General features: G+C 41.8%; 1 protein-coding gene across 4 annotated transcripts in view; it reads right to left on the bottom strand.

The window, feature by feature from the left end:
- Positions 1–542: 542 nt before the first annotated feature.
- CCDC85A (coiled-coil domain containing 85A) overlaps positions 543–19,141 on the bottom strand; it is an 80,863-nt gene continuing 62,264 nt past the window's right edge. For 2 of the 4 annotated variants that reach the window (XM_026845788.1, XM_026845789.1), the window contains one exon: positions 543–2,562. In XM_026845788.1, the coding sequence (XP_026701589.1) occupies positions 2,473–2,562 (90 nt within the window). In that variant the 3' untranslated portion in view covers positions 543–2,472. Of the gene's footprint in view, positions 2,563–9,671; positions 9,792–19,141 lie in introns of all 4 variants that reach the window. The other 2 variants (XM_026845786.1, XM_026845787.1) reach the window with 2 other exon arrangements.

Genomic DNA, 19,141 nt, shown 5'->3' with positions numbered 1-19,141 from the left:
CTTGCTGCCTTTTTCTTGACACACAGAACGAGGAGGGAGCCTGCTCCTGAGGCAGAAATGCAGTGGCCACAGGAGACCATCAACACACAGTATAACACAGCCAGCCTCCCCCCAAACACCCCTGCATCTCTTACCTGAGTAAAACAGTTCCAGGAGCTCCATGTGACCCCATCCTCTCTTCACAGCTGCACTACTGAAGAAGAGGCAGGAAAAGGGCCCTGAACAGGTGCAGGGGGGCTGCCTTTGCAGCCAGCACAGCTGACGATGTAACACATTGCACATGAGGCAAGTGGTTACTGGCAACCTGGAGTGCCTCATGGCACCCTGCTGTCTACACAGAACACATACAGTAGCTACCTCCTTTAGCACCAAAGAAAAAAGCAATTCCAGGTATCTGGGATGTTTTAAAACAACTGCAGAAAAACTGAACATGCAGCTAATTTCTCAAGCAAGGAGGAAACATTTCAAGTGGCTCCTTCAAAGCAAGATGCATGTGAGCCCAAGCACCTCATGGCTTATGTCATTAAAGGAGCAAACAACAGTGAGATTCTATAATTTATTACCATTGCTAAGATGAACACATATACTTGATACCCAATTGTATGCAGAACTGTAAAAAAATAGTTTTAATACAGTATCAAAATTTACACAAGTGTAGAGTGTCAAAAGACCAGTATCCCTCATATTAGCACCTGCACATACATACTGCAGGCACAAGTACATGTTTTACATTTTTTCATACATATAGAGAGAGAGATATAGGAATACAACAATCGAAGTTTAACTATGCAAACAGTATGTATGGGAGAAAACAACATGTAAAGATAACAGACAACTGTTTGAGCTGGGTTATATATAAGAAATTATGCAAGAGTGCAATGTTTCAAAATGGAAGGCTGGATTCTGCATTTCCAACTCAAGGAGACAGAGTGAGCAGGAGTTTTGCTCAAGAAAGCAAGGCTGGATCAGAGGTCTTACATCGAATGGTACCAAGTAAAAATAACAACAGAAACCAGTATAATTACTGCTGCAAATTAACACACTTTTCCTGAAGACAAATAGCAGATTTACATCATACTCCTATATAACAGAAGATTGTACAGCAACCAAGCTACATTCCACTGCAAATAGCCCACGAATACAGCATGTTGCAAGCTCAGAGAAAACAGAGGTTCTGACTGGGGCTCAAATCTTGGTAACCGAGAACAAACCAGAAACACAGGAATTGTTGCATTCCTATTTTATTTTTTTTTTAACTTTTATTAGTCTTTTTGATGCTCAGCTATGGTAAAAAGTTAAGCAACAGCGTTCAGTCACAAGCCTGTTGCACATTCATACATGAAACTATCATTGCTTTTAGATATACACAAAATACCTATCATTGCAATTCAATACACACAACTAGTATCATACACATAGATAAAAATAAACTAAGCACATCTACGGCGCCGTCTGGTCAAATCTCAGGCAATCTGAACAAGAGCTTTATGCCTCATAATAATGAAAGACATGCTCTGAGTGTAATAAAACCATTTTCTTTGAAAGAACACTACAGTGGCAAGAAAAAGCTTTTTTAGAATGCAGTGCAATCTTTTAGATCTTTATAGACTCTTGTTAAATAAACCAGCATGTCTCTAAATTAAAAAGGAGAAATTAGCATCCTGACAATTGGAAAACACTTTCTGAAAAAAAATCTGATGGGAATTCTGAATTGATGCCTGTAATAGTGACACCTAAGTATTCTGTTCATTAAAGGGCTGTGAACATCGTACACGTCTTCAGAAGATGTGCATCAAAGTGAATTGAAAAGAAAGCTATCTTTACTTTCATTTAGAAAGAAATTGTGTTTCACTACAAGTACTGTAGTTATGCTACACTACTGGCTGGTTAGGAGACTTTATGGTCTTTTAGCACCTCCAAAGGCAGGTATTCTACCAAAGCAAAAAAATAATCTGGAAATTGCCTAAGCACCATTAACTGATACTTTACAGACTGAAGTGTGAGTTACTAAGAAGTGACTTTCTCAAAACTGCGGAGACCAAAGGCACAGTTTATCAACATCTCTCCAGTCTGGTGAAAAACCTCTGTTAAATCCAGTGAAAAACTCATTCAGACTTACTATAAATTCACTGTTAACTAACCAAAATAAAACCTATTTCATGTAACTTTCTGCAGAATCCCAATTCTCTTTTCATTAGGATGGAAATACCTCAGTGCTTCTAAATATGGTGTGTTGAAGTGACGATGCGGCGGCAGCGTGTGACGAGCCAGTATATCGAAAGAGCAGTATTTGGGGAACAAAGACAACACGGCTCCTCTGTCAGACCTTTCTGCGAGTTTCCAACAAAGCCTCTTGCAGTGCATACAGACACCCCGCTGTCAGCTGGGAAGTCGCTGTGGACAGTCGGCCCTTTCTCTCTCATGGGCAGTTCAAACTCTTTCTCTTCAGAGAGAGGACTTGCTCAGGGCCTTTTACATAGGTCCCTTATACTGATTTCCTGACAAATGTTGTCTAATTCCAGGGCACGACCCTGCAGCATCTCCAAGTTTCCTCCACACAACCTAAAGGGAGGGATGGAAAGATCTCATTATCACCAGTTAAGATGTGCTGGTGTTCATGTAGACATGCATCTGGAAACATCACATGTTCATTACACAGACCATGCAGCACAGTAGGACAGAGGGGAGGGACACACAACAGGAGAAGAGAATATTTCTCAAGGGATACAACATTTCTTCTGAACACAGAAAGCACATGCTTCTAGGTAAAAATGATTAAAAACAGAGACAAATGAACTAGCACGTGCATCACCAGGATATTTTATGCTTCAGATACAAGACTGAAGGCATTTACTGAAAGGTAAACGACAGATACAAGACTGAAGGTCTCAACTGAAACTCCCTTCAACCATTTCCCAAACCCCATCTCTTGCAGAACACAATTCAGAAGCTCAAAGCTCAGACCAGAAGTCTAAACATTTCCAGTTTAAAAAGCACACAGCAGTTCTCTTTCTCAAAGAATTCACTTGTTCTCTTAAAATCAAGCAAGGCATTAGAAGTGTTTATTTTTTTTGTTCTTCCTTGAGATCAGAGGCCTTGTGCATGTAGTCGCTGATCTGTATGTGCTTGGGTGTTTCATTGAACCAGAGCAAAATCTACAACTAGAAGTTAGAAATTCTTTTCTTAATGTGCACTATGTGTCATAAATGTTTCCTTCCTAGTACTCACGTCTGTTTCCATTCATGATGGCATAACATCCATGTTACAGTGATGGAAATGAAAATGAAGAGAAGTTATAGCCCCCCACCCCACCCTGAACCTTAGGGAAGTACTTTATAATGATTTATAAAAAGATTGAGCAATTATAAGCAGGAGAATCAGTAGCTTGTGTCGTACCACCAGGCATCTCTTCCTGTGGCCACCAGAAAGAAGAGTGGCGACTACCACCATACTGTGTTTTGCAAGTTAAGATTATTTCTGTTTAATAACAATCAGCTAGCAACCAGCTGAAGTATAACTGCTACAAAACCACTCATTAATCTCTGGACCAATAACAATATGATTGTCAAGAAAGGCAAAAACTGCTTTCCATTGTCATCATTTACTATTTGTTTTACCAGTGCCTAAAGCTCAGAAGTGAACAGAGATTGCATTAGCTGAAACTAAATAAACACAAAGCAGCCGGATCCTGGGAAGTCAACAGCCTGAAAAGACAGTTCCTACATCTGATGAGCAAAGGTAGAACAACCCCAAGGTCCTACTGTTATTCTGTACAAAAGATGGGAAAATAACCGAGCTCCTCTGAGCCTTTGCTGAAAAAAACTGAGTATAATAATGAAAAACAGAAATATTCCCAGATTGGGAGCAATAAGACTACAGTCATTAAACAGGGACAAACAAATTAAAGTCCTTTGAAGAGAACTGTCTTTAATACTAATGGGTAGGCATAACCCAAACCCTGCAAACTTTCTGTATGAGCAGAATCTGGCAGCCTGAAATCAGAAGTTATCATCATAAAAATATGCACGTGTTTTAGCTATGTTTGCTGTTTTGTGAAACACTGTGCCTTGGTGAAAGCATGAAAAATGTTTTTTCACTGAAACCTCTCGAATCAGATGCCTATGGCTGAGCCATCAGAAATGGTGGAGGGCTGGATACGATGAGACAGGCATTTCTTTCCAATGTTTGGTTGCTGATTTTCCTAACTTAATATTATCAAAATGTCTCTTGGATAGCTTTTGTGAGAAGTCACATTGTACCTACATATGCCTTTCAACAATTTTTCTGGTCAATAAACATTAGACAATATTTACCAAGCAGCTGATGCTGACACAGTAATAAACTAAAAGGTGACACTTCCCAAAGTCCTTTATTTCTAGCTGAACAAATGACCCCTTCTTGCTAGGAAGGGACAAACACATACAAAACAGCCCTGGAAAGCAGACATCCTAAGCAGAATTGACAAGGTGGGAATCAACAAGGAATACTCATGCTATTTTTATGGGTGGGAAGCAGAGAAATCTTTACCAGCAACCACTTTTGCTTGTGCATACCAGTGCAACAGATACTTGGGTCTCAAAGGCATCTCAGTAATTTTATTTGCCTCCTTTTCAGAAACACAGGGAGATGTAGACTAAATCTCTGCAGATTTATCACCACGCTCTCCTTTTGTGCTGGCATATGTACAGTTCTTTGCAGAGTCACAACTGTACACATTGCTGCCTTCTGCGCACGTGTTTATTTGGCCCTCTGCATTGTATTTGCATTTTGGATTTGCATATAAGGATGTTTTCTTCTCAGTTCGCTAGTTCAACACTGACTTGTCACAAGCAGCACTAATGGAATTACTCTGTGTTTACAAGCAGTCAAAAGAAAATGTAATACTTAAGCATTCCTGAATATGTTTTTAATAGTTATGACCGAGTAAAAAGCCCAGTACCAAAAACTTCACTCAAAATTTCAGCAGAAACCTTGACTGAAGAAAGGAAAGCTATGAGGTTGACCGTACAGTCATGGTGATTCATTTCCAGCTTACTTCTGATAGGCTGGAGTGAAAGGACGGATAAATCTTCTCCCTGGAAGCCAGGGAGAAACCTGCACCCTAACTGCAGATGAGAGCAGCTATGTCACCAGCTGCTTGTGGTGGCATTTGAGGCCCATGGTACTTCATGTGCAGCATGAAATACTCGTGGAGATCTCTAGGGTCCTTGACCCCTCTGGCCCAGCCACCCCACCACACCCACACGGCACATCCCATCCTGCCTTTGGCTCCCAGCCCATATGAGCGTGCTGCAGCCCCAAAACTTACCAGTAGCCTGAGGGAAATCCTGAAGAACAACCCTCCAGACTTAATCCAAACATTCTTGTGCTTTGAAATTACCTCCAAGCTCACTAATACATCATAAACGACCTCCAAACCTGCTGCTACATATTGCTATGTTTTCCTAAGGCAATGTAAGTATATAAATAAAAAGCAAAAACATTCCCAAAGATGTTGTTGATAAGGTGGTACAAAGACCATATGCACATCCTGAGGAGAGAATTCTCACATCCATTATCTTAATATAATATCAACATGATCATGTAACACCACAAAATTCCTACAGTGTCAATTATACATCCAAATTGCATTTTGGTACCAATCAAGACTATGTACCAAAATTATAAGAGCCCAAAATGAAGCTTGTCATCATTCCACTGTTTTCACGGGCAAAATGATGCCACAGCAAATGTTTCATGTAAAACACCCACAGCGCATAAAGCTGCACCTAAACAGTGAGCTACAAACTGGCAGGAACTGCAATGAAAACGCAAAAGAAAAGAAACATTATAATTAGTTTATCACAAATGCACTGTACTTTTAACATGGACTAGATGAATGTATGAAAAAGTAAAACCAGAAAGGAAATAACCAACTGTTTTAGAAGTATAATAATGTATCAGTAGTCAAATCAGAGATAGATGATGAAAGTCAGAAGAAAAGGTAGTGTTCCAATGCCAGCGGCAGAGCTTTGAATGGCTGGGGAACAAAGAGACAAGGCAGAACACAAGTATATATTTGGGATTTACAAAAATGAATTGATGACAAATTTAGTATGTTAGCACATTTTAGAAGTGAAATGGCATTACATACATCACGATAACTTTTATAGATTACTATTAAATATGTATTAGTTCGAAACTGCTTTTTTACCCATAAATTGCAAAGACATAATGAGGGCAAAAAAATACAGAGGTGCCTTTGTACCAATAGGGAAACTGAGGCTGCCTGACTTCATTACACTTGCCAAATGTTATTCTTATGAGGGATAAATTCAAGTCAGCTGAGTCATACAGTATTTTATCCCAGATATATTATCATACATAGATTTTTCTGGTCAATACTGACCAACATGTTAAAATTATAGTGTTCCTAATAAAACAGTAATTGCATTACAGAAACAGTAATTGACAATTTCCATATCAAATCTTCAAGGGCACACTGTCAGCATTTAAAAAGCATTTAAAAAATACTTTGCATCCTCAGGTGTTTCCAAGCTCAATATGGAATATAAAATTAAGCACCTTAAACTTAACACTGCACATTTCTCCAGCAACAGCTTTTTCTGCCTCACTAAGGTAGTGGTAGGTCTTTAACAGCCTGCTGATTTATATTTTCCCAAGCTTCCAAGACAAGAGTATGTTTAAAAAAAAAAAAAACACACCAACAAAAAAAGGAAATTTTATTTTACAAATTTGTTTTAGCAGCCACAAATAAGAACAGTAGTATATCTAAGCTTTCATGGGTCCTTCCAGAGTATGGGCATGCATATTAAACTGACTGATTGCATTTAAAGATCATTAGACTGATTACAGGGCTCTGGATTTCAGGGCCGGAGAGATTGTTAAATCTTCTTGCCTGACCTGCTGGCCACCACAGAACACTTTTTTTTCTGCAACGATACCTACACTTGGCCTCAGACCTTGTCTTTCACTAAAGCAGACTTTGCAGATGGCATAGTGGAGCTTCCAGTAGGTGACACCGAACTCAGGATAGGAAAACCCAGGGCAAGTTTCACAGGTAAGCCTGTGCCCTTGGTTACTCTGACAGTCAGAGGAGGTAAGGATTGTTATTCTGTAAACAGAAACCCTGCTCTGCAAAGCAAACCTGTGTCAAGTATGCACAGCTCCATGCACAAGCATGCAGTCAGGTCATACACAACTTGCAAAAAGAAACAAACATATCCTGCCTTATGAAATAACTACTTCTGCATCCCTAGTGATGCCACTTGCCCGTAGGGAATAATCCCATACCCACTGGTGAGGGGGAAAGATCACCAAGGCCCAGGCATGGCAGAGGACACACATGGCAATTTCTTCTTTCAACCACCCTGGACTATGGATCAGGCCACGGAAGAGCCTTTATCAGACCAGCTGCATGTTAAAGCTCTTCTCTCTTTCACCACTGCCTCCACAGTGGGAGATTCACGGGCAATTTTTTTTTTAAAAAAAGTCTCCTCATTACTCAGGAAAAAAACCAGGACGATTTTTAGCAATGACCTCCTGCTGTTTTCTTATGAATCTCTCCCTTTAAAAACATTCTGGCTCTTTAGATTTCTTGCTGTGCAGAAAGGGATTGCACTAACAGTGAGATTTTGTAAGAGACTTTTTTTTTTTCCCCCCCCGGAATTCCAAATTGCCACATTTATAAAGAAAAGCAGGCTCCTTACTTTGGCTTGTTCTTCCTCCTGCATCTGATTCTGCTAAGCGATGAAAGTGAGAGCTCTTCACTCCCCAAAAAGGCAGGATCAAGCCCATATGCCTCACTCTGGGAAACAGCAGGGTCTGCTTCTGGCTGAGGATGGGGAAGGTCGGGCAGTCTGTTTAGCTGACAGCTCACTTTCCATTTTGAATAGAACAGTATCATTTATATATATTCCTGCCTGCTGCAACACCTCCTAGCAAACTAAAAGCTGAGCTTTCACATCATACTGAACTAAATTCTGTGTATTTCTAATCAGTCCATTTCAGCAACCAAGTTATCGGCCATTGTTCAAATATTTCACTTACACCAAGCAGCTATTACAGGTTGTCAAATTCATGTTGTTACATGTTCTGTCAGGGAAGCGCCTTTGCCAGTGGGTATTTTCAGAGAACTACAAAAGACTTTTTCGGATAATTATGCATGATGTCTTGACAAAATTTCTTGGCATAGCTTTATTTTCTAGAGGGCAGCAGGTGAAGGATATGGGAGATGGGCCCAGGACCTTGAGTACTGAAGCAGGTGCTTGTCAGCAGCCAGAACATCACACTGCTCCTGAACAAGGGTGAGGCCAGCACATGCAGGGGCACCAGTGCTGCTGGTGGGGACGTGGCCAGGGTGGCAATTACAGAGGGGACCTGCAATTGTGTGGGGAGGGGCTCAAGCACCCTGCTCCTGCTTCTCCCCTTCGGATGCCAGAAAAACAGGCGAGGTGGTTGCAGTGAAGTGCTGCGCCCAGGTTTTATGTTACAGGAAGGGATCTGATTGCTGTAATTTGTGCACAGTTCACTTGCATAAACCTATTTCCTCAGGCTTCATGGAGGAGAAGTCAATGTCACTCAGCCACGTGGAAGATAATCACCCTGAGTATAAACTCTGATGTCCAGGCAAGTCAACAGCATTACTGAGCTCTGTGCATCTCCATGAAGCTCAAAACCAGAGCAAATGTCTACGAAAGTCCCTTCCAGATCTCCCATGAAGGAATGCAAACCTGCCCCTGCCAAGTAACCAGTGTGTCCCTGCAACATCTCTATAGGTGGGGAATAACACCCACTGAACCAAATTAATATTAAAGCAGTTGAGCTAATGACTGAAGTACAGGAGAGAAGACGTGCACAAAACACCAGAAAGCAATCATGTCAGAGCCAGCATTAGGAGACAGGAATACAGAGTCCCTGCTCTCTGCTCAGCTCACCATCGGCTTTTAATCCTCTCCGAAGGGGCACAGACAGAGCTGACACCCATGCTGCAGTGGGACAATGAACTCGGCCACTCGCTGATTCAGACCATCTGACAATCCACTGCTCTTGTAACAGCTTTCTGGGTTTCTTTAATTGCAACAGTCTCATTGTTGACATAGAACTAGAAAATTTGCCCCTCTGTGTCAAACACTGTTTATCAATGCAACACAGGTCTTGGCAATCCAACCCTGACTTCAGAGTAAATCACATCTGCTCTCAAAGAAGTTTCAACACTGACCTTGGGATCATGATGCATGGTCTTCAGTCCAAAGTTCTGCTATTTTATTACAAATATACCATGTGCATCGTCTTTAAATTTGCATTAAAGTATTTATCTCTGCATGGGTTACAGGAATCCATTATGTTCCACTGGAGAACAACTATGCATCCTAGATGAAGCAGAAAGACTTCCTTATTCATAAAAACACCACTTTCAGCTTCAAAGAAAAACCGTACAAGTGTAAGTAATTTGGAGAGCAGATACAGCTGGCATCACCACCATTGTAAGGGCTGGATCCCTGCCCCGTGAAACACACAGTCCACAGATGCAATGAGTGACAAACAGAAAAACAATCCCGCTCATGACAGTAACATCCCAGTGGTGTCCACAGGAATGTTGCCAGGACAATACGACACGTGTTGAGTAACAGACACGACGTTTTGCATGGACTGTACCGGAGAAGCGTTACCTTCAGCGCATTTACCACTGAGTCAGACTGCTGAGAGGCTGAGCCATGTCCACTGACGCTAGCTGGCTCGTTGGCAGAGCAGTAACTCCCCTCCGCCCTTCCTGGCATCCTAATGGGATCCTTTGCAAAAAATTGAAAACTATTTAATAAAGAAAAGGGTTGGTAACTAATTAAAACAGATGTCAATTATTTATCGTTCTGTTTAAAAAGGCTGAGAAGCACTGAAGGCATGTTTTACTCCAAAGTCCCCCTCTTTCTGTGCCACAGTAATCAAGATCCAGGTGAGGCAGCTCAATTGCTACTGTTGAGCATCACCCAAACACTCTGGCCCTCAAGGGTGTCTATCTGGAAAATCAGGACGTAGTAATAAAATTTCTTATCTATGTACATTGCCTCACAAAAGTCCTGCAAGGTTCAGAGAGATGATTTTAACTCCAGAGGAAGGTCTTGAGAATGTCTAATTTTATCACAGTAATTCTGGAGGTTGCTCCTTCAACAAAACTCATGTTTTTAAACGTTGCTGCAGGGTTTGCAACACAAGCTGAGACGCAGCTGACCAGGGAAAGAGGCAGGAGCTCCAGGCTGCCAGCTCACTCCTTCCCTGCCTCTGGCTGCTCTGAGGTGAGGGCATGTCCTCCCACTTGCCTGTGAGATCTCAATTTATACCCAACAGTGGCAACCTCAGGGTTTTTTTCCTCCCGGTGAACACCTGGAAGGGTTCTTCAGGACACTGCCAAACAAATGCAAGCCACCTACACTCTTACAGCTCAGTCACCTCAAACTTTGCAGGATGTAAAGCATCTCCTGGAGCAACTGCAGTGCCGAGGTAACCTGAGCAAGCAGCCTGATTCGGAGGAGTGCTAAAAATACCCCTGCTGCATTCATGGACAGCAATGTGATAGCTGCAGTGACAGAGATGGCCCAAGTAGATGTTTCCCAGGTGCTTTCAACCTGACCTCCTCTTCACTGTCATTCTCCATGCCAAATTTTGTTTCAAAAAAACCCAAAACAAACAAAAACACCCCCCCAAAAAAACATTTCAAAGACTGAGAGATGGAAAGTTCCCTTCTTTCAGAGTAAGAAACACTGTAGGAAACATTAAGAAACAATCTAGCAGTAATTCCTGCTGGAATGTGTGGGAAATGCATTTCTGAAGGAAAAATAATGACAGTGGAAAGAGCCTCTGATCAGAATCAGTGCCCTGATGTGCACTAATTTGCCCTGCTGAGCAAGCACACAGAACGCTGCCAGTCTTTTTGGGGGTGTCTATAATCTAAACAATAGGAAAGATGAAGGTGGGTGTGGGAGAAAAAGGGCACAGAGAGATGACATCAGGCTAAACTTCACAGATCCAGTCTGCCTGAAAACGTTTAATTGAAAATCACCCCAGTCCAAAGCAAGTTTATATGCTATGCATGACTTCACCAGGATATGCCCAGGCCTCAGTAACCCAGGCTGTGCAGCTCACAGCCCTGCCAAGGGGCACATCACAGACAGAACCCTGGTGACTACTGAATACGTTAAGACTCAAACCCAGCAATCGTCTGCAGGACTGAACCTCAAAAAAACCCCAAAACCCAATTTAAAACAATGAGAATGCTGCATCTGCGAACCCCACAGAAAAGGTACCTTGAATCTGAAGATGAAACCCCATGTGTTACATGAACTTCCAGGGCTGCCCTCCTGCTGAGCAAGGGATGCAGCGTAAACCACAAGGCTGGGCACTAATCAGGCTCCCACCCACCCAGGCTGACAATACCAGCATGCACTCAGGGAGGGTGCAGCCCTACCACTTTCCACAGCAATGGCTGTTAGCAGTTTGTTCTTATGTATGGGGGGAGGTTTAGGCCTTTTTTTTTGTTTGGAAAGGATTTATAGATCTCTTAGTGGCTGGGCATACTTAATGATGTACTTTGGGAAAGTTATGAAAGAGGAAGGAAAAGGGGTAATAAAGCAGATTGGAGCAATTCTGGTTAAGGGTAAATTCCTTCAGTCAGCTTTGTTTTTTTAGTCAGAGCATTCTATTTCTTTACTGACTCTGGGGCCAGCAAAGATTTTCGTCAGTTCCGAATGTAAAATATAAATATTGCTATTAAAACGCTGGGAAAATTAGGAGAGATGGTACATCTAAAGCCTCCTTGAATATGAGAAAATTCAAGAGTCCTGAAAACTGTGCCTCTGTCTGAGTTCAGGCCTTCCTCCAGGTAGCTGTCCTCCACAGCCTCATCTGTGCCATATGCAGCACATTTTTGTCTCCCTTCATGAGAATGAGAAACTTGCTGGGAACACACTGCTTTAAGCAGATAGCATTCTCAACACATGTTGGAAAGAAACTGAAAATTAGTGGTTGCCCCGTGGACATCTTTCTCCCTCCTCCCTCTGTCCTTGATAAGAGACATAAGCTTTTCTTAAAAAAATAAGGCAAGTATTACAGTCCTGAAGCCCCATCTTCCAAGCTCAGGATCTTATCTCAGGTGAGACCACTCCACAGAGGTAGTACAGCTCCAGCCTTCTTTGGAGGAAGCTTATCCCAGCAGATGATGGGGATGGGACCAGCCTCCTGTTCCTTGGCAAGCCCTGTGTGCCTGAAGACACTCGAGCACTACCGACTGCATTACAAGTTTCTGAGGCAGTGAAGCAAAACAAGAGGAAAAGGCACTTTGCCAAAATGGCAGTGTCTGAAAACAAGGTGCCTGAGGAGAGTAGAAAAGTGGGCTTTTCAGACCTATCACCACAGCTGCTGCTTGCCAGTGGGGAGCATGGCAAGGTTTAACCTTCTACCAAAACCTGACCTGCGTTTCCTTCACCGAGTCCCTTCTCTGCCACTGCCCAACTCACATTACAGCTGGATCCCGAGCAGGACCTTGTGAATGGGAGGACAAATCCTATTCCCTTCCTCCTCTTCTCAGATTCCACGCACAGCACTTGCATTCAGCCACTCCAAGTAGGCATCTCGTGTGTCCACACATTTTGGGCAAATCTTTTCATTTATTATCCAGTAAAAAAGCTGTGGAAGTGGAACCAAGTCAGACAGAAGGGATGAAGTCATGGCTCCATAATGGTGAAATCTGTATAAACTTTCAACATCTTGAGGAATTTTGAATAAACAGTGCTGCACAACTTCAACACCTGAGAAATAATTTACTTCTTCGCTCACCTGGCACTGCCAACCTTCCCTACTGCCCCTCCTAACCCTTGTGACCAAGCCACAGCACAATTTGCACTTTGCTTCCTCAGTCTAATGCACACTCTGTGTGGATTACACTACTGCAGAAAACACATTGTCTGAAGCAGGTAAAACCCATATAATATCCCCATGTACATTTTGCCACAAAGATGAGAGTGCAATCACTAAATGTGCAGATCTATTTTCTGTTGGAAGTAAATCTACAAAATAGCTAATGCCAACGTGCGACTCTAGTGAATACAAAGCACAGGAAATCTGACTCAACCCCATAATATCACATAACAAAACCCGAGACGAATTGAAATTTAGTATCTCCCTCACATTCAAAATGTTAAGGATACTCAGGCCATTCTCTCATAGCACCAGAGGCAAACCCTGCCCTGTACCCTGGTCACACTCAGAATAGACCCCTGTGTACAACAGGGTATTCTTTGATGGAGAAAGCTAAACTTGAAACTTTGTACTTGAGCCAGGAGAAAACATCATTTTTTCAATCCATACTGTTAAGGACAGTCATGAATGAAAACCACTGTAGTGCAAAGCACACTGTACAGCTTGTCAGTGGCAGTTTATCTGCCAGCCCCTCCGGAGGAAGCATGCTGCTTGCTGCCTGACTTGCAACCTCCCCATGGCACGCAGGGATAGCCAAAGAGAAAAAAACCCACAGTCCATCTCTGCCCCAAGGACACTTGCAGTCACCTCACTAGAGCTTCTGAGCGAACACGATTTTCCTGTCCACTGGGCACTGCTCTGTTCACTCACCATCGGAGACCTACCTCCGCAAATGCACAAGACCTCATTCTCCAGCAGCCTTTTATCCCAGAGGCAAGTGGTTTACTGGGAAGCATATCCTTCCTGCTGGGGAACTGCCACGCTAGTTCAATCACTACCTGATTGTCAAAGCTTTTTTCTCATTTCCCCAGCCCTCAATTTACCCATTAGCTTGAAGAAAACACAGGCTGTGTTTGTCAGCTTGTTTCAAACAGGCAGGAGAAAGGAAAAACAGAAAGCAATAAACTGCAGTATGTTGCTCTGCTGGAATAATAATAATGCACTAAACAAAATGGCAACAATTTTTTTAGGGAACCTTCCTGTCAATTAAAATACACAATTTTAAAATGCTGCAGTTATTCACCATAATTCCTCTTCTCAAAGACCTCAGCAGAAACCTCTACTTCTGCACAGTGCAGCCAAAATCCACATATCCCCATAGCATATTTGAGGCACACTCAGATGTCTGAGTGGCCAGAACCTTTGCTGGATACACACCTTCAGAAACAACTATTTGTGTCAAGCCCTGCATAAAAACCTCTTTTGCTAATGAACGTGTAAGAGAAGAAGGTCCTGGGCTGCAGCACCTCCAAATCTTGGGAGGCCACACATATAAAGACAACCGCTATTTAAAATCTTCAAGATTCAGCAGATTCTAATAAAAAATCATGAGTACAAAGTAATTCCAGGCTTTTGGAAACTACTTGGGGAAAAAGAAAAAAAATCTGTCTCCTTTCTGAACTGCAATTCTTTTTGTACACCAGGTTTTTCCTGAATTTGTATCGTGGTAACACCAAGCCCATAAGCTCTCACCATTCACCCTGCCTATGCCAACCAAGAGGGAAGCACTATGCTCAAGACACCCTGAGACAAATACCCTGCTCAGAACCTCAGCTGTTTTAACCTCCATTTAATGACTTATGAATTCAAACTGAGGATGAGAGCACATGAAAGAACCGGGCAGGCAGATACTGCTGATTTACATTCAGTGAATATTTGATGACATGATTAGGTAACACGGGTTTGTTCAATGGGTTTTAATTACATCTGGTTGAAGGATTCCCCATACTTCTAGACACTATGGAAAGGAGGAGACAAACATTACTGGACTGTGAGTGACACAGATTTTACAACAGAAATACTAACCAAACAGTTCTCATCTTCTAATTAGATTTAGAACTAAAACCATGCCATGCAAAAGCAAAATAAAAACCATGGATCTCAGCAAAAAGGTTTCTGAAAGATCTGGAGATGGTTGAAATAAAATGTGATAATCCAATGGAAGGGGGAAGAAAGAGGGAAATGGAAAGTGTTGGAAGTGCTTAAAAATACACTAGTGTGTGCCTAAGGGCCCTGCCTGCCATTTCAGACTTAAAGGTACCAGGACTGGAAAAGGCTAGCAAGGATGCAAAACCTAAAAAACTGCCTGAAGCAACAGCAGAACAGAAAGAGAAATGACAAAAAGAGATGGAAAAGGACAGAAAGACTTGTAAAGGGAGGAATGAGGAAACAGGCAGAAAAGACCATGTGAGAAGGAGCAGAAGGGCTCCCACTCAGCCCTGCACCACACCTGCCTTGTGGCTTTGGTGCTGCATGTGGTGGAAGCCAGGAGCTCAGCTCCCCACACCCAGCCTCTGGCCCCACTGACCCATGCAGTTTGTTCACTCACAAAGTGGCATCCTGGCAATACTTCCCTTCCCTATCATTAAAAGGTAAAGCTAAATTACAAGGACAAAGAGTTGTGGGGGGGGGGGAATGTCTGACAGTTCTCCATCACTGCCTCTTGTTCCCTCCTCCCATGAAACAAAAAGCTAAAGCAATTTAAATTGGGTGCCTTGTCAAGTATATCTTTTACAAATTCATTCACTGTCATTACATGACAGATGCCCACTTTCCCACAACACTTCAGCTGAGCTGATCAACCCTGAAATACTACCCCTGTGAAAATTCAGGGATATCTTCAGTTAGTTGACATGAGGATTCCAGATCCTGATCTTGCTTCCCTCAGCATAAGGCAGGGATAGCAGTTAGGCACCACGTCAAGTCTGGGAGGACACTCCTGTTTGCAGTTAGCTGAGTTACTCACTGACATAACATCTGTCCCAGCTCAGGAACCGGGATCCAAATCCATTGTTTGGTTCCTACATAGTTTCTTAATTACTGCTGAGTATCTTAATTATAACATGTGCAGGCACTACATTCTGGCTAGAGCACTGCCCATAGTATCATGTTGGGGCTTTTTTATGTTAGCAGCAAAACTCCATCCCCAGTGATGCTGTAATTTCATGTTTGTTTTGAGACAGCAGAAGACAGCGGCACTGCCAGAGCCCACGTGCTGCAGAGAGCTTTCCTGTCCCAGCCCCACGGGGGAACTACTTTGGCCTGAAATCCATCTAGCAAACCAGAAATGTTCTGGCTCAAATCCTTTTGCCTCTACACACTGCTGTCACGCAGCCTTACCTACCCGAGTGTTTGAGAAGCACCAGTGCACTACACACCCCTTGTCTCAGGTGCAGACGGCATGCTTTGGCATTCTCAACGGAATAACCAGCTGCATACCATAAATCTTGGAAAGTATCTGCTTTCTTGCACAAAAATGGTATTTGTGGCCAGAAACTAAATGGGTCTGGATCATATCTTGCTACATGCTATCTGAGAGAAGGAAATCAAGAACAACAACTATAAAAAAAAACCCCAGCTAATGACAGCTCTCACCAACACAGCAAACCTTACAACCCATCCATGGCTTCTCATAACTCTTAAACCCACTACTATGCTATAAACCACCACCAGAACAACTGTGCAGCACAGGAAGAGACATTAATAGGTTTAAGTGAATATGCGCATTTTTTTTATACCTTTCCTATTACCTAATCAAACTCAAATATTGACTCAGTGGTGATACTGCACTTCCCCTGACAAAGAAGCACTTCAGTGAAGCAGAGTGAACTCAAACTCGGATTCCATTTGAACAGCGATGGCAGCACTTAAAACCATTTTCTCTGGAAATGTTCTTGCCACTAAATATTAGTAAAACCTTTACATTAGAGGTCTGTGAGGTTTTGAAAAGAAAACTAATATGTATGGAAGGAGACAAGCAAAGCTAAAGAAATTGGAAAAGAACCACAGCTAAGTGATGGATGAAAGGAGTGATTTATTTGAAGAGAGTGTCAACAAATGTGCCAGTGCATTTTCACAAGTGACACAAGCAGAAAAGGGGGAAAAGAAAGGATATTGAAAGCAGAGGGGAAAAACAAGAAAAGCATGGCAGGAAGAGAGGAAAAAAGCCTCAGAAAGCAAGGCAAGGACTCTTCAGTAAAGACCTAGCAGAGGTGTTGCACTCATGAGTGCGAGTCGTCACCTGTGTCATACTAAATAAAGTGCTACAATTGCCCAACCCTCCCAGTGCTCCAGTACGCCATCAAAGAGGGGCTTTGCAAAAAGCAAAAGGCACTCTCTAACTGAAGCTGAAATTTTGAGGCACAACACTTCAACTGAGAGCTGTGCCAAAAACCTTCAACAGTTGTGGAGCTCATCGTATATTTTCAACTGATTTGTCAAAAGCACTTGGTTTGGCTTAATGCCCAACAAACTCCCATTCCTCCCATTAAATGGAATCAAACCAGTGCCAGGAGCTTATGCATTTCCATCCTGCATCCTTGTTTTTGTGATGGGGCCTGATCACCACTGACAGCATGTCCAAGGTGTTATTCACAGGAAAAACAAACCCCCCAAATGAACTCATGCAAGTGTAATGCCAAGGTAATCGAATGCTCAGTTGGAATAAGCTTGGTGTCTACATTTCCCTTCTCTCCCCAAAGCAATGACATTCTTAAGGAGGAAAGGTGAACAAGATACATCAGTAATCATGAATCCTTGTCACTCATTATTTCTTCAAGTATCCAGAGATATTAGGAGATTTTTCAGAACTCTGCTACAGATCCCTGTGCCAACAAAACCAAACATAAAACAAACTCTGACCTGCACATTTCAAAACAAAAAGCAGTTTGCAGGCTTGCTTACCTAGTTCTTCCCCTTCAAAACCCCACAATCAGCACATTTTGTTACAATTACTTTTGGAAGAGCTACGGGCTTAGGTGCTATTTTCGCAAGTGCTATTTTCTGGTTTTGGCACCCCATCTAAGATATTTTCAATGAACTCAACATTCACAATGTGGGTGTTCCAGTCTCTGGCAAGATCTGGTAATGCAGTTCATGGTTCTCCACCTGAGTGCCTCAAACCCCAGGCAAATAAAACATACGGCCACTTCTAAAGATTTTGCCCACAAAGAATGTTCTGCACAGTTTAACCCCCAGTGCCGTTCCAGAAAAACCAGGACAGTATTTTTCAGGCAGGTTTGTTAACATTTCCTGGAATGCTGTTCTGGACAAGAGAATAACATTCTTTATCACTGAAAATCAACCTTTGTCTTTCCTATTGAAGACTGTATACATGTTAACGGACAGACATTTAACCATTCTTGCTGTCCTTCTTTTCCAGATCAAAAAATTAGGGTACAGCGAAGTTACATGAATTGCTCAAGGTCACCTAGCAAGTCAGGCTTACCTAAACGAGAGCTCTAGAGGACCTTCAAACTGTCATATTATAGGCAAGGAAAAAAAGCCACCACACTTCACTTAAAATCTGCCTTAAGGAAATTTTTAACCTGGGACTCAGATCTTCTAGCTAATCTTAGCTTATACAAATAAATAAATCTGACCCAGTGAATTTGATTTCTTACTACATTTCACTGCTATTTTGGATGATTACATTCAAATAACAGTGCTAAATTCAATAAAAAGCACTTTTCTTCTTCAGACTGATGTCATTTAAATTAGTGGTTGATTTTAGCAAAGTCCAACTTCTTTTTTCTTCTGGTGGGCAGATTCATTTGGAGAGTTTCTGGATTTTTTTAGGGATTACTTAACAAAATATAATAGAAATATGCTTTGGTATGTATGTCTATACATAAAAAATTGAAAGTGTCTTTGATTCCTTCTTAAAGAACTTCAAAATTTTTTGTTCTTCACAACATACTGGGAAAATCTTTAACTGTATATTTGCTTATTTATTCAATTTAATTTCCATCTTGCATTTATGTATCTAATATATTCATTAAAATAGGAGAAAAATATAATCCTATTATTATTACTACTTAAAACATTTGCATTTTTAGAGCAAAATATTTTGGTTAACTACAAAAAGTACTTGATACTGTAATAACAAGAAGCTCTTGGAGTAAAACCAGAATGTAAAGGGTCAGTTCACTGCGATTTTCAACCCTTAAATTACTTAATTATAAGCAGTGGCTTCCAGTGAACTTTTCTTACCAAGGTATCAACACCTGGAAAGGAGAAAAATTAATGAAAGCATTGTTAGAGCCTTAAATAAATACCCCACTCAATCACATCCAGATGAACAAACAGATATGAGTGCCTCTGGTTATCCAAACGATCAGCCCGAGTGTTCCGATGCAGTAACATCAAATGACAATACTGATTTTGTCGCAAG

Source organism: Athene cunicularia, assembly GCF_003259725.1.
Source record: "Athene cunicularia isolate RWA chromosome 3 unlocalized genomic scaffold, athCun1 chr3_part1, whole genome shotgun sequence".
In the NCBI taxonomy this organism is placed as follows: Eukaryota; Metazoa; Chordata; class Aves; order Strigiformes; family Strigidae; genus Athene; species Athene cunicularia.
Note: the sequence above shows the minus strand (reverse complement) of the source record. Positions and strands in the feature narration are given on the sequence as shown.